Source organism: Chiloscyllium plagiosum, unplaced genomic scaffold (assembly GCF_004010195.1).
Source record: "Chiloscyllium plagiosum isolate BGI_BamShark_2017 unplaced genomic scaffold, ASM401019v2 scaf_52, whole genome shotgun sequence".
In the NCBI taxonomy this organism is placed as follows: domain Eukaryota; kingdom Metazoa; phylum Chordata; class Chondrichthyes; order Orectolobiformes; family Hemiscylliidae; genus Chiloscyllium; species Chiloscyllium plagiosum.
In genome coordinates this window covers 1,257,315-1,281,643 of record NW_025215381.1, presented here as the reverse complement: position 1 = coordinate 1,281,643, position 24,329 = coordinate 1,257,315, and the positions used below count along the sequence as shown (strand labels likewise).

The 24,329-nt window shown below is 42.1% G+C and overlaps 1 protein-coding gene across 7 annotated transcripts in view; it reads right to left on the bottom strand.

Moving 5' to 3' along the window:
- Positions 1–1,025: 1,025 nt before the first annotated feature.
- The window catches only part of chd3 (chromodomain helicase DNA binding protein 3), a 115,173-nt gene continuing 91,869 nt past the window's right edge, over positions 1,026–24,329 (bottom strand). For 4 of the 7 annotated variants that reach the window (XM_043686916.1, XM_043686917.1, XM_043686919.1 and 1 more), the window contains 7 exons: positions 21,367–21,475; positions 18,977–19,109; positions 17,419–17,614; positions 16,881–17,044; positions 15,591–15,717; positions 13,517–13,681; positions 1,026–3,385 (listed from right to left, as the gene is read on the bottom strand). In XM_043686916.1, the coding sequence (XP_043542851.1) occupies positions 3,282–3,385; positions 13,517–13,681; positions 15,591–15,717; positions 16,881–17,044; positions 17,419–17,614; positions 18,977–19,109; positions 21,367–21,475 (998 nt within the window). In that variant the 3' untranslated portion in view covers positions 1,026–3,281. Of the gene's footprint in view, positions 3,386–13,516; positions 13,682–13,993; positions 14,073–15,590; positions 15,718–16,880; positions 17,045–17,418; positions 17,615–18,976; positions 19,110–21,366; positions 21,476–24,329 lie in introns of all 7 variants that reach the window. The other 3 variants (XM_043686918.1, XM_043686921.1, XM_043686922.1) reach the window with 3 other exon arrangements.

The window sequence follows — 24,329 nt, the reverse complement described above, 5'->3', positions numbered from 1 at the left end:
CAGGTCCTGTTGAAATCAGAGGAAACCTTCTGGAGGGTGATCTCAGAGTGAGAGGATCAAACTTGAAAATTAGATAGTCTAAATAGAAGTGACATCAGGATGCACCTTCACATGGAGACAGGGGTTTAGTGGGAAAATAGATCTAAAACAGAAAAAAAAAAGTTAGAGGCCAGAGGTCAATTGGAAACTGTAGAAGTGATCAATGGATTGTTAGATTAAGAGTACTAAGGTTGGAGAGACCAAGAAAAATAGATTTCAAAAAGGTACAGATCAGCCATGATCTACCTGAATAGTGAAACAGGTAGAACGGCCTGACTGATTTCTTCCACTTCCTGGGTTTCACACAGAGGAGCTGAATGTGTCTTATATTAAAACCAAATCTCTCAGTTAGTAAAAAAAAGACAGAAAAACAGGAAGTGGTGCTCAGAATTCAGCCTGAGAAGTGAAAGGAAAAAAGTACAAAGCGGCTGGTGCTGGTATAACATTGTGCAATTAACTGCCCCGCCCACCATCAGACTAGACTCTTTGACCAGCAACTGCAAAGAAAGCATATTTATTTTCATACCAGGTTTCATAACACAGGATACTTTCAAACACTTTCCAGTTTCTCCAGGGAGAGCTCCCTTGTTCTGCTTTGAAAGAAAGAGTTACCATGATACCTTTCATATCCACTGAAGGGGCAAATGGTTTAATTTCATCAAAAAAGATGGCACCTCTGGCACAGCAACATTCCATAACTCCATCCCCTCCAGCAATGTTGTTCAGGAGTCTTTGGAGTGTCATCTTGTTGTGTACAAAAGAATTGCCATCCATTTTGCTATCATAAGTAACCAAATGTTTGGAGGTAGTCCAAGATGGAGACAGATATCTATTAACTGCACGTTGTGTCTTGCCTACAGTTTTACCCTTTGAGCCCTATGCAACTCACTGGCCAATAGGGTGGAGGGGAATAAAGCATATACCTGATCGATGCAAGGACCACATGGCTACTGACAATTCAGGAACATACAACAGTGGCAATATCAAACATGTAACAAAAAAACTTTAATGAAAAATTCTTCAAAATATTCTTTTAAAACAAAGGATATTAAGTAATAATAGATGTCAGCTGCAACAGATTATTACGCAGACATAATTTAAAGTATACATTTAAGTTTCCTTTCTGAAGCGGTTTTTGCCCCTACACCTGCTTGCCACTGGCGCTGAGCTGGTTGAGGTGGGATGGGATGTCATGTCACAGATTTTCACAGCTAGAGCCTGAGGCTCAATGAACACAAGATCCCTGCTCAAAGCAGATGGCACATCAGTTTGTGCTTCTCCCACCCCCAAAGCTTCTCCACTTCTGTTGGGGTAAACATCTCTTCCGATCCCCCATTCCCATCATCCCTTATCCCACAACATATGAATCAGCCAATCAACTGGAAGGGACCATAAGCTCAGGGATGGAGTGCTGGAAAAATGTCCTGCCATGTAGCAATGTCACATACCAGGGATGGAGACAGGTTTACACTCTAAAAGCCAAGCAGAGAGCAGGAAACATGAACAATGTGTACATCCACCTATCCCAAAGAGGCAGTAATATTTTGGGGGGGGGGGGGGGGGTGTCAGAGAAGTCGTATCCTATTTAAGCAAGCATGTAGGTATTTCCTTTTTATAAAGTACTGGGATGCACTTTTGACGTGATAAATAAAATTGTGCTTCTGCTTGATCTGCACAAGGGATACAGGAAAAGCAGGATGGTTCACTTAAGAGCTGGGCATTTTTGTTCCTTTCAAACACATTTACCCCCTTATTCCTGAGCACATCCACTCCAACCTCCTCACTGTGCAAAGCTGAGATGAGACACAGTTCATAGCAAGGAACAGATTACAAGAGGCGGCTGCAGAAATTTCAGCAAAAAAAACTCTAATGCTTAACATACTCTTTTGAACATAAAAAGCAGCACAAAGTCAGTCAGCATGGGAAAGAGCAAGTAGAGCTCAATAACTTGGCCAGGTTCACTGTATTGAAAACTTTACTGGAAAATGTTATAATTCCTTTCACAATGCTGACTTCCCTTTTGTGCATTCCCAAGTGTTCTCCATTTTAAACTCCAATTTCTCCAGGTTATTTTCAAAATATTTAAGATAAAACAATATAGAACACTTGATGTATGAACAAAACATTCGGGTAACGAGGAAGAAAATTTAGCAGAATGCCAATTTCCCAGTAGCTAGGCTCTTTTTAATCCCCAGAATCCACCCTTCCTCAAAGCAGCTCTACTGACACTCCTTTCAGGGAAGCAAATAAATAGATTAACACTTAGCAACACATTGGGATTGCCAAGTGGTTTGGTGCCTTGCTTCCAAAATGTCTACCATAGAGCAATCAAGCTGGAAAGACTATTTTGGAAACGTGTGCCTGCTGAGATCTAGGAATGAAATCAAACCATACAATTACACAATACAGCTCTTTAGTATCTGATGAAAATGGGTTGTTTTGGTAGTGATAAGGTGTCAGCCCACAAGGATCAAGAGGTGCAAGACCTTTTAAGAGCTATTGTATCCTACAATGTCACAAGAATGACCCAGTCAGTCTTTTCTCACATCTAACACACAACCTACAACATGTCTCAAGGAGGCTTCCGACTGCTGAAGAACCCAGTACATCACTTGCAGGGCCACAATTCCACCACACAATTTCTGAACTCTCACCTAATATTTTACTGGGTGATATTTCTACTGCAGGTTCTAGTTATTGGAGCAGAACGTACAAGAGCTAATTTCAATTTGTTGTTTTTGCGGTAACTCAGTTGAGCCTCAAAGCCTAAACATGTCCTCATTAATAAATTGAGGCAGGAGCATGATTGCTACTGTGCTCAAATAACATCACGTCTTCCAGCATTAGGGGTGACACTTGGAGCTAAAGTCTTGCCTGCTTATCCACTCTCAGAATTCCCAAATGACAATAGAGGGGGAGAGGGAGAGTAGAAAATAAAAAAAGGATAATGCCTTGCATCAATATCTAAAACTACTGTGAGCCAAGATCACCAATGCACATCAACACAGGTGATGTTCCCACCAATTTCAGAATCCAAACCATGGCATCCTCTGGGAGGGTGAGGGGTGAGCAAGTGGAGTGTTGAAGAGATCTTCATAAGTTATAAACCCTCCCATTCACTCACACACCTTCTGGGGCATTAAACACACAAACAACCACATCAGCCTGTGTTTCCTCTCAAAACAAAATATAAACATAACCAGTATGGAGGGCAGGGACAAGCAAGAATGGGGTTGGAGGGGTCAGTCATCTATGCATATTATTTCCCCGGTCTTTTCTTTCTTTTCCAAATTCACTCCGTCCTTGCTGCTTTCTTTTTTCTCTAAGACAGAAGGGCCGTTGGATGCTGAAAAAGAGAGAGGGGAAAAAGACAGATCATTCAAGCTGTAACTAATCATATCTGATTGACAGGACATTTCTGAAGAACTGCTGGTATTCTCCAGCAGATAATTTCCAATTGCACCAACCACCCAAATATTCTCACGAGCTTCCACATTCTTACTTTAAAGCCGGCTATGTAAATGTGATTCCCTGTCCTTCAACAGTTCTAGTTAATCTCCAACTGAGTTCAGTTCTGGGCCCGCCTACCTCAGCTAGAAGGGCATCAACCTTGGAGGAGATGGAGGAAAATAGATTCAGAAAAATTATAAAGGAACTTAGTCTTAAAATTGTGAGTACAGCTTTTTTTTTTAGAAAAACAAATGCTTTCATGAAATGTGACAGCACTGCTGGCGGGTCACTGTTTATTCCCAATCTTCAATGGTCATCGAGATGGTGGTGATAAGCTGCCATCTTGACCTGCTGTTTCTCTGGTAAACCTACACCGGTGTAATTATAAAAGGAGTTGCACAGGTTGAATCTGTATACTTTAATCATTTTAAAACACACTAATCGGATGAAAGGATTTGACAAGTGGAGCTATTTTCTCTGGAGGTGGGGTCCAAAACTGAGGCAACTTCAGGATGCATTTCCTTACTGGGCAGAGGATGTGGAAACCTAGAACATTATACCATTAAACACTGTTGAAACCAGAGTTGTAGGTGGTGTGAGGAAACCTATATTTATTTAATATGCAGAGCAAGCCAGCCATTTCTAAATTTTGTTAGATAGCAACATTAACATTCAATTCTGCCCAGCATCAGAAGAGGGGCCCATTGCAAGATTTACACTCAACAGTTCAAAAGATTAGAGATACAGATACTAAAGATCAGAAAGTCTAAGAGACTGAATAGATCCAATTTTAGAAGTGATGATTTTTTAAGCTATACTGCAGAGAAGGCAATTGACCTATACAGGCTAGTGAGTCAAGTTCCAAGAACAGCTTGATAATGCTGTGCTGTTAGAACTCTGGCCAAAGTTCTAGCAGTTATTAGTCAGTTAGGTGTTGCAGTCAGGGCTAAGCACACAAGAGATTGGATACCTGAATGGGTCAGTACAGCTGGAGAGTGGAGGTTGAAAAGCCATAAGCAGTGTTTGTTTGATAGAGCTGAGCAAGAGGATAGTGCATGAACTAGTGCAAACACAAGGTTAGATCTGGCCTGGTGAAGTCAGCTGCTGGCAAAAGCTGGAACTGTGACTCTGGATAAGTACTCAATTACATGTTTCAGAGTCCAGGTATGCATGGACCCAAGAAAGGACAGCAGCTGACCACAGCAGAAGTTGTAGTTTTTGAAAGGGGGTTTCAAGGCAGATAAAAAAGAGAAAATTGTAATCCCTTGAAATTTAATGAGATTTGATGCCATTAATGTCTGGAAGTGGGACAGGGGATGTTGTTGTGGCATTGGTCTTGATTACATTTACTATTTGATGTGCAAGGTGGGCTATTTTGCCATATGAATTAGGAGATGGGTTTTCCTGTTAAATTACTACTAAGGATAAGGGGTAGATCATAACTTGGCTGGCATGAAGGAGTTGGATCGAAGGGTTGCTTTCATGCTGTACACCTATATTACCCATTCGAGATTACCATTTTCACATGTTAATTCTGGGCATTGAAAATAAGTTAGAGAATGATTGTAGATTCTATACTTCTCTAACTTGTAAAGTCTTGTTTGTTCAAAACCACAAATTATGCCTTCATTCTCTTCGTAAATCCATGGAATTTGTTTCTTTGGTCTCTAGACAGATCATAAAGTTGGTGGCCTGGTCATACTGGGGGCTAATGCACATTTCAAATGTGAGATGGTTACAGTTCTGTTGGCTAAAGGGATCAAGACAACAACTCCATCTATTCACCTTGGATCCATGGCACAGATCTGCCATGATTTAATGAAATGTTGGAAAAGGCATCAGGGCTGAATGGCTTCCTCTTGTTACGATAGCTGGGACACTGCTGGCAGGCTGCCACTTCCTAATGCCTACTGATATGATGAGCGGGTGATTCACATTGACCCTGGGCCACATCAAAGACCATCAAGAGAGTCTTCTGAAGCAATGGTAAGGCTGTGCTCAGACTGGGAAAACCTAGTGAATCTCCAGCTTAGCTTTCAGTGATGGATACTCGGTCCAGACTGAGAATAAGGAGGTGGAAGACTTACTACGGACAAATAAGTTGACTGAAAGCACCAATTTCCTGCCCCTGTCAACACAGATGAATAATGGTGAATGGAAAATACACTAGCATAACAAGCAATTTAAACAAGTTGATACACTTAAACAGCTGAAACTTTGCAACAGTTACATATATCAAACTGCATGAGCAATGAAATTACTGCACAGAAACAGGCCAATCAGCCCAATCTGGTGTTTTTGCTCTACAAGCCTCTTCCCACCCACTCATTTCTCCAATCAGTAAATCCTCCTATTCCCCTCTCCCTTATACTTAACCAGCTTCCCCCCCTTCAATGCATCAATTCTGTTCACATGCAGGTGAAGTGAACTAGTTTCACATTCACCTCACCTGCTCTCCAGAATTCCCGAATGGATTTATTAGGGACTGTGATGTTGATGGTCTCAAGTTCTGGCTTACCCACCCCCACAAAGTCAAAATATTTTCTCTACCCCAGACTATCAAAACACCCCATCATTTAAAAGAGGTCTCCATTAGGTCATCCCTCTTTTCTAGAAGAATGAGGCTTCTCCGAGTCAATCTTTCCTGACTACTGCAATCCCTCCATTCTCATGTCCTCGTTGTAGAAAATACAAAAAGTAAATTAGAATGTCTTTATAACTTCAAAATTGTCTCAAGTGCAGTCTGGAACTGCTATGGAAATGATATCAATTTCCTTGCTTTTTAATTCTATTCCTCTGTTGCATTACAATGAGAAGCTGCACCCCACATCTTGCTCCTCTGGCCCATTCAACATCATTTTGAGCGAGTACATGGCCTTACCATACTTTGTAAAATGAGTCATCACCTACTAATCTGGCCATTTACACAAATTCTCTAAATTTATTCATGTCATTATTGTGTTGCAGTCTTCCTCAGTTACCAATAATCCCAACCTCCCTCCCCTCCAAATTACGTCATTATTCAGTATTGCATGGGCAACTGAAGTTTAAGGGTCTGGTGTGCAAACAGTTACTTGGTTGTAGAGGGGTGGAGCATGTTTCTGCTGACATCTGTTGGTTATCAGGACAGAATCTCAAAAATACTACATTTCAAAGGGTCACTTGACCCAAAACGTTAACTGATTTCTCTCCACAGATGATGCCAGGCCTACTGAGCTTTTCCAGCAATTTGTATTTTTTATTTTACAGCATCCACAGTTTTCTCAGGTTTTATTCCACCAATACACTTCAAAACTACTTAATGAAGTATACACATAGCAGGTTAACATTACCACAGGAAACTAGGCCATATTTTCCAACTGCTTTATTTTAAAAATCCTGTACCTGTTACAACCTAGAGCTCAGGATTTTATGACCCTTGTTAAACAAAGAATATTGAACAGTATAGCACAGGAACATGCCCATCAACACTGACTAAGATGCCATTCTAAACTAATCCCATCTGGCTGCACATAGAATGGAGGGATATGCACTGTCTGTTCATGTGGCTAAGTGCAGATTTAAACTTTGCTAATGTATCTATTTCTGCTACCTCGACTGGCTGCATGTTCTAAGCATCTACCATTCAGAGTTGAAAAAAGAACAACATTTTTTCTCATCTCCTTTAAACACTCCCCCTTGCACCCAAAACACATAGCCCATAGTATTTGACATTTCCACACTGGGAAAGAGACTCCAACTATCCAACCTTCTCATAACTTCTCCATTTCTATCAGGTTACCCCTCAGCCTCTGATGTTTTAGCAAAAACAATCCAAGTTTGTCCAATATCTCATTGTAGCCAATACAATCCAATTTACATAACATCCGGTAAATCTCTTCTGCTCACTCTCCAAAGCCTACACAGTTTCTGGTCAGAATGGCACACAATATTCAAATTGTTGCCCAAAGTCCAATGCAGCTGCAACATGACCTTCCAACTTTTAAACTCAGTACTCTGACCAACAAAGGTTATACATCACCTTTACCACCTTAAGGAAACAATGGGCCCAAGATTTCTGTGCATATTAAAGCTCCCAACGGTCCTGTCATTTACTGTATGCTTTCCTCTTGCAACACCCAAAATGCACAACCTCAGAAACTCCACCTATTTCATGGCCTAACTTTCCAGCTGATCTATATCTCACGGTATCCTTTGACAATCTTCCTCAATATCCACAACTCTGCCAATTTTCATGTTGTCTGTTAATTTTCATTGATATCATTTGCATATATTATTAGGTCCTAGCTGAACAGCACTAGTCACAGACCCTTTGTGTCCTATGATCAAACCAAATTTGTGTCAAACTTACCAACTCATCATGGATCCCATGCAATTTAATGTCTGAACCAATTTACCATGACAGATCAGGTGATAGTACCTGATGAAGGAGCGACGCTCCAAAAGCTAGTGTGCTTCCAATTAAACCTGTTGGACTATAACCTGGTGTTGTGTGATTTTGAACTTTGTACCCTGTCTATACCCTTCATGATTTTATCAACCTCAATCAGGTCGCCCCTCAATCTCCTTTCTTCTAATGAAAACAATCCTAACCTCCTCAACATCTTGTCATAGCTAGCACCTTCCATACCAGGCAACATCCTCGTAAACCTTCTCTACACCCTCTCCAAAGTGTCCACATCCTTTTGGTAACGTGACGCCCAGAACTGTACACAGTATTCTAAATGTGGTCAAACCAATGTCTTGTAAATTTTAAGATGACTTGCCAACCCTTATACTCAATAGGACATTCCTGAAGAAGGGCTTATGCCCGAAATGTCGATTCTCCTGTTCTCTGGATGCTGTCTGATCTGCAGCGCTTTTCCAGCAACACATTTTCAGCTTATACTCAATACCCCGTCCGATGAAGGCAAGCATACTATATGCCTTCTTGACCACTTTATCCACCTGTGTAGCAACCTTCAGCGTACAAAGGACCTGCACTCCTAAATCTCTCTACCTATCAACTTTTCCCAAGGCTCTTCCGTTCATTGTATAATTCACTCAAGAATTAGTCTTGCCTAAATGCATCACCTCACATTCGTCTGGATTGAAATCCATCTGCCACTTCCCTGCCCAACTCTCCAGTCTATCTATATACTCCTGTATTCTCTGACAGTTCCTTATGCTTTCTGCTACTCTACCAATCTTCATGTCATCTGCAAACTTGCTGATTAAACCAACAGTGCCCTCTTGCAGATCATTTATGTATATTACAAACAACAGTGGCCCCAACACTGTTCCCTGTGGAACACCACTGGTCACTTTTCTCCATTTCGAGAAACTCCCTTCAACTACTACTGTCTCCTGTTGCTCAACCAGTTCTTTATCCACCTGCTAGAACACCCTGCACATCATGTGACTTCACTTTCTCCATTAGTCTACCATGGGGAACCTGATCAAACACCTTACTAAAGTCCGTGTATATATCATCAACAGCCCTTCCTTCATCTATCAACTTGGTCACTTCCTCAAAAGAACTCTATTAAATTGGTAAGGTATGATCTCCCCCACACAAAACCATATTGCCTGTCACTGATAAGCCCTATCCTTTCTAAATATAAGGAGATCCTATCCCTCAGTATCCTCTCCAGCAACTTTCCCGCCACCGATGTCAGGCTCACTGGTCTGTAGTTACCCGGAATATCCCTACTACCCTTCTTGTACAGGGGGCAACATGAGCAAACGTCCAGTCATCTGGCACCTCACCTGTATTTAAGGATGCCACAAAGCTATTTCATGACCCCTTTTAGCTCACTTGACTCCAAGTTTAAGACTTGTCCTACTCTTCCAATATTCCTCCATTACCCTACCCTCAAATGACCATCTAAGCTCAATAAAAAGGTCTTTTTCTCAAGCATAATCAAGTACTATTCTACCAAATTACTTTTAATTCTGAACTCTTGTATATCCCGGCCTTCCAATGTTCTACCTCTCAGCCACGTTGACTGTAAACTAAATTTCTTCCTTAAAACTCTCCTTTTCTGTAAGTCTCTCCATGTTTGGACATTCCTCAGAAGGTACCTCCTTGAACAAGTCATTGCACGGCATATGGTGCAGGACTGTCAGTCCCTGGTATTCTTTCCCCCAGAAAATATTGAAGCAGGATCACTGAATTTATTCTAGACAGTTAGATAAATTTGCATCATAGAGTTGTACAGCATGGAAACAGATCCTTTGGTCCAACTTGCCAATGCCAACCAGATATCCTAAATTGATGTGGTCCCATTTACCATCATTTGGCCCATACCCTTCTAAACTCTTCCTACTCATATACCCATCCAGATGCCTTTTCAATATTGCAATTGTACCAGCCTCCTCCATCTCCTCTGGCAGCTCATTCTATACACGCACCACCCTCTGTGAAAATGTTTGCCCTTATAGGTCCCTTTTAAATCTTGCCCCTCTCATCTTAACTTACGTCCTCTATTTTTGAACTCACCACTCTGGGGAAAAATACCTTGGCTATTCACCCTATCCATGCCCCTGATGATTTTATAAATCACTATTAAAAAAAGTCATCCTTCAGCCTCCAATATTTCAGGGAAAATAGTCTGAGCCCATTCATCCTCTCACTTTAGTTCAAACACTCCAATCCCAGCAACATCCTTGTAAATTTATTTTTGGAACTCTTGCAAGTTTAACATCTGTCCTATAGCAGAGAGAGGCCAGAATTGAACACCGTATTCCAAAAGTGGCCTAACCAATGTCCTGTACAGCCACATGAACATCCCAACTCTCATACTCAATGTACATACAAAGGAGTTAACAATCTGGGTTGAGTTGGAACCCCATCAAATGGGATTGAAACCATAACCACGTCACCCTTATTAATTTTTTTGAATGACAGAACAGGCTCAATAGGGCCTGAGCCTTCTTCTAGGTCCCAAGTTCCTGTTTCAAACTTTTGTTTGATAATGTCCCTGTGAGCCACCTTGGGATTCTCTTTTCTCCATTAAAGAGTTTGATTTACTAAGCTTGAAACAGGTTTAATGATCTTTATGACATACAATTAGAGTTCTAATTGTATTTGCTCACCTGTTATTGAAATCAACGTTTATACCTTTATAATCTATACAATCCTTTTGTAATTCAGCCATCTGTCGATACCAACAGCACTGACTGAACACCCAAGGCTGCACCTCGCCAGTATTATGACAGGTATGATAGCACATTACAGATACCATAAAGAATAACACAGCAAGGTTGTAGGCAATTCGATCCATTGCGCTTTTTTTTGTAAGCAACCTATTTAACTAGACCTGCTCCCACACTCTCATCTCTTTCCCAATAGCCCAGTAAACCTCTCACCATCTGGCCAAAATGAAGTGTCCCCTGGTAACTGACCCTCCCTCCAATAGAAAGAGTTGCTGCATGTTGTTCCAATGCTTTAGAACCAAGCTAATGACACTGGAAGATAGCATTGCTCCTGATCTGCTTATCCAGCTGAAATATCTACTTGTGTATACATGTACTTGTTAACAGCATTTACTGAGAACAGAAATAAAAATCGGAGTTCATAGTAGAGAAGATGGTTTCTGTGGTATCAGTGGCTCTGCTGACAATACCGCCACATTCTCAGCTCACTTGCAGCCTCTAGTGAGGATTGGTGGGAATGAATTGTTAGGTAAAGCAGTACTCAATGACTATTCAGTATTCATTCTTGCTCAGGTTAATGAACTCACTGGTGGTTTCAATGAATGATATTCAATTGGCAGTGAGCTAGATTAGATTAGATTAGATTAGATTACATTACATTACAGTGTGGAAACAGGCCCTTCGACCCAACAAGTCCACACCGACCCGCCAAAGCGCAACCCACCCATACCCCTACATTTACCCCTTACCTAACACTACAGGCAATTTAGCATGGCCAATTCACCTGACCTGCACATCTTTGGACTGTGGGAGGAAACCGGAGCACCTGGAGGAAACCCACGCAGACACGGGGAGAACGTGCAAACTCCACACAGACAGTCGCCTGAGTCGGGAATTGAACCCGGGTCTCTGGCGCTGTGAGGCAGCAGTGCTAACCACTGTGCCATCCACGTTTCAATCTGGAATGCCATATTACCAATGCTTGAAAATGTCCCAAAAAGCAAGGTCAAGTTTAATCCACCGGAGATGGACCACTGGTTGGCAGCACCAATTGTTTCCTCATTCTCCTCAGCACCTTCCCTCCATTTCTACATGGATAGGAAAGCTTTACTGGCACCAACACAAGTTGTTGCTCTACTTCAGAATCTAGACAACATCAGAAGGTTACGCATCCTACAGCACTGTCCTGACATAACAGCAGGAAGATGTAGAGAACGATGAAGAGTGGGAAGCCTGATAATTTATTCTTGACTCCAGGAATAACCTGCCAAGATATCACTGCAGAAAAACAACTTAAATGTAACAATTGAACTTCAATCGTTGAAGAGCAACTACTTCTCAGACAAATACAAAGTGCTGTCAAGATTCTGAATTATCCAGATATGTCCATAATAAAACAGTTAAGAACTGCTTCTAACAACAATACTCATCATTTAAACTTCATACAATCCAGAGTGAAATGTTGACTATTAAACTAATCATAACTACTTCTGTGTGTACAGAAGTTAACAATTAATACTGCAAATATTCACAATTACCATCATGTAGATGATGTTCCTTAACTCATTAAATAGAGGCACTGGTTTAATAAGTCACCCAAACACATGATGCACAATTTAATTTCAAACCTAAAACTTATGAGTCAATAATCACTACAATTTTAATACATGGTATGACACTGTTCAAAATTCTGCTTCAGTGCAGTGAAAGGTATGACAGAAAGCATGCAAAGTTGATGAATGGAGATAACTCCAGAGCTATTAAATCTGGGACATGCATATGGTGAAGCACGTTCGGAAGCTGTCCCACAGACAAGAACAAGTGAATGAACGAATGATAGAGTGCAAACAGGAAAAATGGATAGAACTCTCACCAGCAGAACTCATGAAGGAAGTCATGAAAATTAATGTGGTTTGGATAACTTATTGGACAGAAATTTCGATCCAAAAATCGCTCAGCAGGAACAAGACAGCTGATTAATGCACTAATTTTAATAAACTCTGCACTAGAAAATAGTTACACAACTCCTAGTCAGAAACGAGGTCATCAAATGCTAAGAGGTACGAGTTAATCCAAGCAGCCAGCCTCTAGTGATACTATCACAGGCAAACAATAGTCTGATTCTGTAGATTGAGAGAATTTAATATTTTGGGGAAAGCAGATTGAAAAAAAAACCAGCTCAGCAGGGAAACTGATAATCTATACAGGGAACTCTTGAGCATAGCTAATGTAGGTTTCAAGTACAGGGTTGGCTCCACTTATGGGCAACACACAAATAAGGGTCCAAGAGAGGCCTGCCGCAGTTGACTATGCTTACCTCACTCTAATGTTATACCATGCAATGGAATAACTGAAGGTATAGGAAGAAATAAAGGGAATGTTTTCTATATTTGGCACAGGGGCTAGGTGGGAACTCTGGAGTTCTCCTCCCTTGAAAAAATGCACTTGCAACTTCTCCCTGGTACTTGAGCATGGGAAAGGAATTGTCAGGTTGTTCTATTGAGGGGGAGCATCAGAAAGGATAATCATGCTTTCTAGAGATTAGGATGCGACCTTGCCTAATCCAGGTGCTTGGAGTTACATTACAGAGATATGGCTGCCATTTCAGCTATAATTGCTCCAACTGGACAACAATCAGTTAACCATGCTGCGAAAAAATCCAAAATGTAGGACTTTGTTGGTCCATATTACCCACTCATTTAACCATTTGAGTGGTTGAGAGAAATGTCATAATCAACCAGTCAAAAAGATCCTGATGGTAATAGTCCCTCCCTTCAGAGCTTCTGAACATGCACAACAGATGTGATGAGACACAGACACAGTTTCAAAGCATCAGCCTTCACAAGAAATAAGACATAAATAGAGAGTGGGATGATAATTGATGCTGCACCTGCGGCTCCCAGCGTGTTAGTAGGAAGTTTGTCGTTACTGAAAGAGATGGGCCTCTGGGTGGGAGGCTGCAGAAAAGGCTGTGGGAGGATGAGGTGGCCCTGGCTTGTGAGTGCTCCAGAAACGGGATGTTGAAAGCTCACTGGTGGGGGGAGCTGTACAGGATCTTGTACAGAATAGAAAGAAGGGGGCATGAGAGGCAGGAGGGAGGGGAGGAGGGAACAGAAGCAGGGCGGGCAGGACAGGAGAGAGAAAAAAGGAAAAACAACCCTTTCGTTAGTTCAAATATCAAGCTGTTGGAATAGACAAAACTCTAAAACATTTAAACACAGCAGACAGAGTTTACCTGGCATCAATACACCTCTCCCCTCACCACTCAGTGAATGATATGTCCATTGTGGTGTGTATCAACAAACAGCAGCTGGACTTTGTCATTCAGCCGTGAAGGGCAACACCCATGTTTTCCACTCATACTCACTTTCCTTTCAGAGCAGCTTTGGAGGCATTTTCCACATCTTTTCCACATCTCCCTGGCTGTCCCCAGGTGAGATCACACTCTGTATGTGATAACTAGTGGTCAGGAAATGCTGGTCTAGCTTCAATATGCAGAATCGAAATAAATGCTATTCCCTCATTTCCCAAGAGAGCAAATTCCTAGTATTCATGTTGCCTTTGGGCAGCATTAGAAAAAGTGTTACTTTATTTGCCTGATTCATTGTAACGGATTTGTACTGGCAGAATGAAAGATGATGAAACACAAAGGGATGCACACCACAAGGACCTTGAGGTCTGGAGTACTGAGGAGCACTGATCTGTTTGCACTGCTCAAAAGGACAATGCCATACCCAAGGGACAGGCGAATGGGCAGGAGGCTGGTTGGTGATTAAGAACACCAGAGTGAGCATGTATAAGAAAGTTTTTACACCTAGTTGCTTTTTTCTTTCATTACCATTGACAACCTCTTAAATCGGCCTCTATGCCATTTGCTCCCATTAGCCCTCCTACGTCACTGTCAAACATATATAAAACATGAAAAAATTTCCGACACATTTCAACTCAAAACATTGTTCCCCACTCAACAAATGTTGCCAAATCCGTTGAGGTTCTCCAGCATTTTGTCTGTTTTTCAATCTTTTCATTCAGGAACTGTGTGACGTTCCAGCTAACTCACCAAGATAGCAGAGATGAACAACTGTAACTGGGTTTTTGACACTATGGGGAAGGAACAGAGCTAAAATATTACAGAGCTATTACCTCATTTGACAAGAGCTGATTTACCTCAAGAGATTTCTGAAAAGTATGTTGCCTCTGGACAAGATGGGCCAAATGGCCCCCTTCTGAGCTAAATCATTTTTATGGTTTCTACATGAGGGGATTTCACAAGAAAAAAGGGCTGTATCCTCAGTCCCCCAAAATCAGTTACCTCAGGTTCACCGATAGTACATCAGCACAGTTGTAGGCAGGCTGGTTAGCTGTTTATGGGGCTCCCTGCATTGTTGACATTTATACCATGGACTCCTCACACTAGCATAATAAAAGCAGATTAGCTGTGGTGACATTAATTCATTTCCCTTCTGTACTGTGTTAAGGGTTTAAAAAAAAAAAGGGTTGTGGCTCATTCATCATGGCTATTACTGGCCCTTCAACAGTAGTGAGCACTCCCCCCCCCCCCCCCCGCACCCATAACTGCAGTGATGACATTCCTGTCTTTGGGTCAGATGAAGAAGAGTCCAAGTATCTTCCAATTTTCTAGTGAGTGGTCCCAGTTTCTCTGGATTGCAATTCTAGACTTACACCCAGAGATGTGGTTATCCCTCCCTTATTGCACGATTATGGCAACCCTCCAGCCTTATAAGAACTAATGCTAATACAGACTAGATTAGAGATGGTTTCTATCCAGACAAAACCATCCCAGTTGTGATCTTTTTGTTTTCTATATTTTTGGCTTATTCCCCGAGGAAACGGTGTAGAGAAATGAGAACAACCACCTGTTAAGGTCCCCTTTGCTTACCCATTGCATTCCTATCCACAATATGGTTAATCAAATTAGAGCTCACAAAATACACATCACTAACCTGTTACAAAGGAGCCACCTGGCACCTGACTGAAATTCATTGGGCCTCCAGGTGTGCTGACAGGAACAGGTGGCCCAAAAGAGCCACCATATGCTTGAGATGTTGTATATGGGCCTGGTGGGAAAGCCTGGGAAGCAAAAGCAAATTTCAGATTAAATAACTGCCAGTTACAACCTGAGTAGAGGTCAGATTTCCATCATTCTATAATTGTGCACCAACAGGTACAAGCAGAATTCCACACAACCTGCTCATTAACTGCACAAGCACCAATCTCACAAACACAAACAAGGTCATCTGGGAGGACTGACTCAATTAGTGTGTTTTTTCAGAAACCAATTAACAAGTAATTAGAAACTAAGATCAAACTTACAAACAAACTTCAATTATTAAAGACACTACCAATGCAAAGATTAAACTATCCGCTACTCAAGCGAAGCTTCCTTGACCATGTCCCCAAACACTCTCAGGACAAGTACAGCATTGAGTTAGATACAAAGTAATCTTCCCTTGACATTCACCCAGTAAGCTGTTGAGCTAAGATGCTGCAGTAGAGTGCCCATTCTGACAAATTAATTGCAGTTTGTAGAATTAAAAACAATGAGAAAAAGACTAATTAATACAAGAAGATGAAAAAGGTAAGAAATCACTTTTCATAGAATCCCCACAGTGTGGAAGTCCACACTGACCCTCCAAAAAGTAACCCACCCAGACCCATCTCCCACCCTATTACTCGATATTTACCCCTAAACTAATCCAACTAACCTACACACCCCTGAACACTATGAGCAACAGAGCATGGCCAATTCACCCTAATCCGTACATCTTTGGATTGTGGGAGGAAACCCAAGCAGACACAGGGAGAATATAAAAACTCAACACAGGCAGTCAACAGAGGCTGCAATCGAACCTGGGTCTCAGGCACCGTGAGACAGCAATGCTAACCACTGAGCCACCACTAAAAGGAATCAGAAACAACAACTGTCTCATTAAAAACTGAAAGGGAAGTTCACGGAGGTCTGAATTCAAACAAATTGAAGACAGACTGCAGCTTTCAGATGCAGAGCTAAACAAATTATTGGTAATATTGAAAGAATCTTGGGTCTTTGACCTATTTCTTTCACCACTCTTCCTGAGCTGAATATTCCCAGTATTAACAGTTATACTATGAATAGAGGACGTGCTTACAGAGTTGACTATCTTTTTACCCTTGCAAAAAAGGAGCCTAGTGTAGAGACAGGGTGTCATAGTGCACAGTTTGATTGGCAAATAGCAGGCAGAGATGCAACTTACTGGTGTATTTGCAGCCTCGCTTCCCTTATTGGCCAGTCGGCTGAGAATACTGCGCTCGGACATCTGGAGACGAGCAGCTATTGGTGGTACCCGTGACAATGTAGACGGGAGTCGGGTCACATCTGCCTTCATGTCACTCAACAGCTCCTCCAGTTGGTTCAAAACTAGGATGAGAAGAAAGTGGCAAGGGGTGGAGAAGGGGCAGAGTGACATGGCGGGGGCGGGGGGGAGGAGGAGGAGGCAATGAGAGAGTAGGGGAGGGGGAGAAAGAGTGACAATAAAACATCTCATGAAGACAGCCAATTACTCAGCTTCAAAGGTTGATAGTCACAATCTTTGATAGGAATGGGCCAAACTGCTCACTGCTGCATGCTATTTTTGGGATCTTGTTCTGTCCAAATTAGTTGTCACCTTTCCTACAACGACCACCTCTACTTAAAGGACAGAAAAAGTGCGTTCAGGCATCCCCAGGTTGTGAAACGTTACAGAAATGCTGGTCTTTGTTTAAAGGCAAGGCCACAGGAGTTGGCAGACTCACCTTTGTGCAGGACAGCATTGGCAGGTTTGTTCCCAGCTAGCGACTCTTTAGACAGATGCTGGTGGCTCTCAGCCAGGCATTCCACCTCTGCAAAGCGGGTATTGAGTGCCATGGCTGGGTGAGTGGCATCTTGTGTCATGTTCAAGTAGGCTGCCCTCCGCAGCTGCTCTTCAATCACCAATGCTTGCTCCAGAAGCTAATCACAACAGAGAAAGGAGGTACATTACATCTATGTGAGAGATGACTTAACAATTCACTGGGTTATTGTATTAAAACAGGCACACATAGCATGTGACAATTGGCAATGGTTAGCAAGTATAATCCACAGTGGCAATTTTCAGCTGAACTCAATGTAGTCTCCTCCAGACCCTACACCCTCCCATCTAGCCCTGACAATCCACCCCAGCCACTGTAGCTCTCTCCATCGCTGTAACATGGACAGCATTCAAGCTTGTGTTGATAAGTGGCAAGTAATATTTTCTCCACACAAAAGTGTTAGACAGTGACCATTTCCAACAAGAGAGAATCCAACCATCATCCAAGATCTTCAATAGAATTAGCATTGCTGACCCTACCATAACAATCCTGGGGGATGCTGGTGACCAGAAACTGAACTGCAGCAGCTATGTTAATAATATAGCTACAAAAGCTGGTCAAAGGCCAGAATTTCTGCACAACTAACTCACTGCTCAACTCCCCAATGCCTGTCCACAACTACAAGACGCAAGTCAGGTGTGATGGAATATTCACCACTTGATTAGATGAATGCAGCTCCAACAATGCAAGTTCAATGCAATTCTGGATAAATCAGCCTGCTTCATCGACCTCTCCAACTACGTGCCTTCAACACACTCTCCCTCCTTCTGACACATCTGCAAGATTAACAACACTTTCCAAACCTGAAATCTTTCAGGAAAAGACAGATTTATGGAATTTCACCATCTGCAGTTTGCCCTCCATGTCATACATTTTCCTATCCTGACTTAAATACATCATCTGTTTCTTCACTGTCACATGGACAAAAATCTAGGTAACCCCTTCCTAACAGCACTGTCTGTGTGGGTGTCCTCACTCCAGATTGCAACTCATTACCCCAAGGAATGGGGAACAAATGCTAGCTTATCTGGTGATGCCTGCATCCTGTTAATTTAAAGTCTCCTCCAGCCTCTGCCAACACTCCCCATCTGCACAACCTCTTTCAGATTGCAGAACTCTCCTGATCTGTGCTGCTGACTCTGGCCTCTTGCGTCTCCTAGTTTTGCCTGTTGGCTGTGCCTTCATCGATCTCAACTCTAAACTCTGGCATTCTCTCCATGAACATCTGCCCTCCACACCACCTTCAAAATGCTCATTATCTAATTAACCAAACGTTTCACCATTAGCCCCATTTTACAAGGTTCGACATTAACTTTCTGGTTATTACTCCTTTAAAGTACCCTTGCAAGTCTTGTAATTAATTGCAAGTTGTTGTTTCCTGTACTCGCTGGACATGTCGCACTCCATCTTTCCATGTATACGATTGTTTTAGTCCCCATAACCAACTTTCTCGGTTACTCACCTTAAACCTTCGAGCAAGAAACTTGTTCTTCATCTCCAAGAAGTTTCCTTTGTTCACTTCCAACTTGAAGGGTTCGTTGATAATGGCAAACCGGGCATCATTCTGAATGTCCTGCCATCGTGCATATCCATACCTGCTCGGAGTTAAGGTGCATTTGGGTACAGAACTGGCTCGAAGTAGAAGACAGGATGCAATGGAGGGCTGTTTTCAGATCGGAGGCCTGTGACCAGCAGTGTGTCACAAGGATTGGTGCTGCGCCCACTGCTTTTTGTCATTTACATAAATGATTTGGGTGTGAGCATAAGAGGTATAGTTAGTAAGTTTGCAGATGACACCAAAATTGGAGGTTTGGTGGACAGCAAAGAGGGCTACCTCAAAGAGATCTTGATCAGATGGATCAATGGGCCAAGGAATGACAGGTGGAGTTTAATTTAGATAAATGTGAGGTGCTGCATTTTGGAAAGGCAAATTAGGGCAGGATTTATACACTTAATGCTAAGATCCTGGGGAATGCTGTTGAACAAAGAGACCTTGGAGTGCAGGTTCATAGCTCCTTCAAAGTTGAGTCGCAGATAAATAGGATAGTAAAGAGGAGGTTTGGTATGCTTTCCTTTAATCAGTCAGAGTATTGAGTATAGGAGTTGGAGAGGTTGTGTTGTGGCTGTACAACTTGGTTAGGCCACTTTCAAGAGTATAGTGCTCAATTTTGGTCTCCCTTCTATAGGGAGGATGTTGTGAAACTTGAAAGGGTTCAGAAAAGATGCTGCTAGGGTTGGAGGATTTGAGCTTTGCAGGGGCTGGGTCTTTTTTTCCCCTGGAGTATAAAGGCTGAGGGATGACCTTATAGAGGCTTATAAGGTCAAATGGGGCATGGATAGGGTAAATAGACAAGGTCTTTTCCCTAGGGTGATGGAGACCAGAACAAGAGAGGGCACAGATTTAAGGTGAGAGAGGCAAGATTTAAAATGACCTAAGGGACAACATTTTCACGCAGGTGGTGTGTGTATGGAATGAGCTGCCAGAGAAAGTGGTGGAGGCACTTTAAAAAGGCATCTGGATGTGTATATGAATAGGAAGGGTTTGGGGGATATGGGCCGGGTGCTGGCAAATGGAACTAAATCAGGTTAGGATATCTGCTCAGCATGGGCAAGTTTGACCGAAGTGTCTGTTGCCATGCTATACATCTGTGACTCAAATTTGGTTGAACTGTTACAACTTAGTCTTTACGAATCTTAAGAGTGTTATGTTTTGTAAAATTGTTATACTTGGGAGTTTCAAGATAGAATGAAATTGGATTTGAAAAAGTTAGCCAACCAGCATTTCATCCTGGACATAAATCATTTGATTGTAGGTACCATGGTGCTAAGTTTGAGGGGGTAAGCTGTCATAGGGCAACTTGCTGAGTGCAAGAAAATGCAAGCTAGTCAGTCAGTCTGTCTCAACTGTTTACTGTACAAGCTCACCCTCATACTAAAAAGACCTAGCTTATTTTGAAGATTTAAATAAGGTTCAAGCAGCTTTGGTGAAAGGAAGGAGGCTCCAAATTGATGCTTACTGTAAAAGCCAGGTCAGAGATTAGAAGCATCTGGCTGGAAAAGAAAGAGCAGCAAGGCCTTGAGAGCCAAGAGTCACTTGAGACTGCTGCAAAAGAATATAGTGTCTTCTAAAGCAAGGGAAGAAATTATAGCTGCAGAGGGAATTGTTTAGCTGAATTTCTCCTGAAGAAGTTTACAGTACAAGAAATAGCGTTTAGTTAATGTTATTTTGAATGTGTTTCAGTCAAATATTTAAAATTGCATTATTCAAGTTGGCCACTGAGAATTCAAATTTCTTCTTACAAGTTGTTAAACAAGAGCAGCACAGTAGCTGGCAATGCTGCCTCACAATGCTGGAGATGCAGGTTTGATTCCAGCTTCAGGTGACTGTCAAATCTGCATGATCTCCCACCGTCTTAGTGGGTTTCCTCCTACAGTGCAACGATTTCCAGGCCAAATGAGTAATTTATGGTAAAATGTGGGCTTATGAGGATAAGGTGGGATGCTCTTCAAAGTGCCAGATCAGATTCAATGGGCCGCATGGCCCCTATCTGCAGTACAGGAATTCAATGATTTTAAGTCTTTTTATGGGGGGGGGGGGGGGGGGGGAAGAATTGTAGCCTCTCACACAAATATAAAAGACAGCCAAAAACGAGAGGACCTCAGTAAGGACAGTGATCACTCATTCTCCAATCTCTTCACCCCCACCTCCAACCACCTCTGTTCAGACCCGAGCTGGGATCAATCTCAGAAGGGCTCACTGTCCTTGACAGCAACTAGCAATTACTCAACCAAGGGAGCTTACACAGAAATTCAACTGCTGTGCACAACTTAGAGCAGCAATAGATAGGATACACAACAATCCCAGACAGCAGCCAGAAGTCATGTCGTCGGTGCCAAATTTCAGATACCTTCCCAGAGGATATTGCAGCCCGTTCCTCATTCTGCCACAGTGTATGCAGTTCTGTTAAGAGAAACACCATTGTTAGCATCCACCCAAAAATTGTTATTAATTCATCAGTATCTCAGGATACTCAATCTCATTTCATTCCAATGTATGTAAAGGAGCTGTCATGCTATCACAAGCTCGGGGCAAGTCCTTTTCCATTTCAGTTCTCCCCAGCCTTTGGATAGGAGGCCAACCCAGAATCCACACTACTGCCCCTGTTAGGAGCACAAGCAGAAGACAATCAATTGACCAATCTAACCTGATCCATTGCTCAACTACTTCCTGGTTAAGCAGCATCCGAGGAGCATTCCTGATGAGTTCCTGCCTGAAATGTCAATTTTCCTGCTCCTCAGATGCTACCTGACCTGCTGTGCTTTCCCAGCACCACTCTAATCTTGACTACATTCTGGTTAATCTGTATCTCAACTCCAACTATGCCAGTTCATTTTTAATGAAAATTAATTTCACTTTTGAAAATTTTGTTCAACTTCCCAGTCTTATAGCTCTCTTTTTAGAGGAAGAATGTCCAGACTTTTCACTTTACTTCATGTGAAAAAAGTACTTTGTTACAATACCCTGAGCGTCCTGGCTTGAATTTCAGGGTGCTGTTTCCTTGGCTTTGTTACCCATCCTTTCAAAAAGGTAATACTTTGTATTGACCCCATCAAATTCTTTAATCATCTTAAATGCCTCAAAAAGATCATCGCAGAATCAATTAGACTGTGCAACCAGTCCTCATGAATTAAAGCTATGGTGAATTTGCATTGGACCCCATCCAAGGTCAATACAGCCTCCCCAAGAAGTGGTGCCAGAAATGGAACAATGTTGCTGGTCAAGTCTTAACTAGACATCTAGTATACTAAATACAACCCAAACATCAGCGGGCATATTTCCTTTCAGTATTTTATTTGGACCAATTAACAACATTGATGAAGGTCCTTCTGCAATAGGAAATAGTTCCACCCTGGGCACAGCCATTAAAGTACAGTTCGAAGACAAATCTTTAAAAATATAGATTTACACACATTGGAACCAACGACATTGGAAGGGAAAAGGTTGAGATTTTGAAGGGAGATTAGAGAGTTAGGCAGAAATTTAAAAAGGAGGCCCTCGAGGGTAGTAATATCTGGATTACTCCCAATACTACGAGCTAGTGAGGGCAGGAAGAGGAGGACAGAGCGGATGAATGCATGGCTGAGGAGCTGATGTATGGGAGAAGGATTCACATTTTTGGATCATTGGAATCTCTCTTGGGGTAGAAGTGACCTGTGCAAGAAGGACGGATTGCACCTAAATTGGAAGGGGACTAATATACTGGCAGGGAAATTTGCTAGAACTGCTTGGGAGGATTTAAACTAGTAAAAGGTGGGGGGTGGTGGGACCCAGGGAGATTGTGAGGAAAGAGATCGATCTGAGACGGAGACAGACAGACAAACGTCAGGGCAGGCATGGACAAGATAGGACTAATAAATTAAACTGCATTTATTTCAATGCAAGGGGTCTAACAGGGAAGGCAGATGAACTCAGTCCCATGTTCCTAACCATGCCCGGAGATATCATACAATTACAGAAACATGGCTCAGGGATGGACAGGACTGGCAGTTTAATATTCCAGGATACAAATGCTACAGCAAGGATAGAAAGGGACGCAAGAGAGGAGGGGGAGTGGCATTTTTGATAGGGGATAGCAGTACAGCTGTGCTGAGGGAGGATATTCCCAGACATACATGCGGGGAAGTTATTTGGGTGGAACAGAGAAGAAAGGCATGATCACCTTATTGGGATTATATTATAGACCCCCTAATAGTCAGAGGGAAATTGAGAAACAAACTTGTAAGGAGATTTCAGTTATCTGTAAGAATAATAGGGTAGTCATGGTAGGGGATTTTAACTTTCCAAACATCGACTGGGACTGCCATGGTGTTAAGGTTTAGATGGAGGGGAATTTCTTAAGTGTGTACAAGACAATTTTCTGATTCAGTATGTGGATGTACCTACTACAGAAGGTGCAAAATTTGACCTACTCTTAGTAAATAAGGCAGGGCAGGTGACTGAGGTGTCAGTGGGGGAGCACTTTGGGGCCAGCGACCATAATTCTATTCCTTTTAAAATAGTGATGGAAAAGGATAGACCAGATCTAAAAGTTAAAGTTCTAAATTGGAGAAAAGCCAATTTTGACGGTATTAGGCAAGAACTTTCTAAATCTGATTGGAGGCAGATGTTCGCAGGTAAAGGGACAGCTGGAAAATGGGAAGCCTTCAGAAATGAGATAACGAGAATCCAGAGAAAGTATATCCCTGTCAGGGATAAAGGGAAGGCTGGTAGGTATAGGGAATGCTGGATGACTGAAGAAATTGAGGGTTTGGTTCAGAAAGAAGAAGCATATGTCAGGTATAGACAGGATAGATCGAGTGAATCCTTAGTAGAGTATAAAGAAAGTAGGAGTACATTTAAGAGGGAAATCAGGAGGGCAAAACGGAGACAGGAGATAGCTTTGGCAAATAGAATTAAGGAGAATCCAAAGGGTTTTTACAAATATATTAAAGACAAAAGGGTAACTCGGGATAGAATAGGGCCCCTCAAAAGATCAGCAAGGTGACCTTTGTGTGGAGCCACAGAAAATGGGGGAGATACTAAATGAATATTTTTCATCAATATTTACTGTGGAAGAGGATATGGAAGATACAGACTGTAGGGAAATAGATGGTGAACATCTTGCAAAATGTCCAGATTACAGAGGAGAAAGTGCTGGATGTCTTGAAACAGTTAAAAGGGGGATAAATACCCAGGACCTGATCAAGTGTACCTGGAACTCTGTGGGAAGCTAGAGAAGTGATTGCTGGGCCTCTTGCTGAGATATTTGTATCAT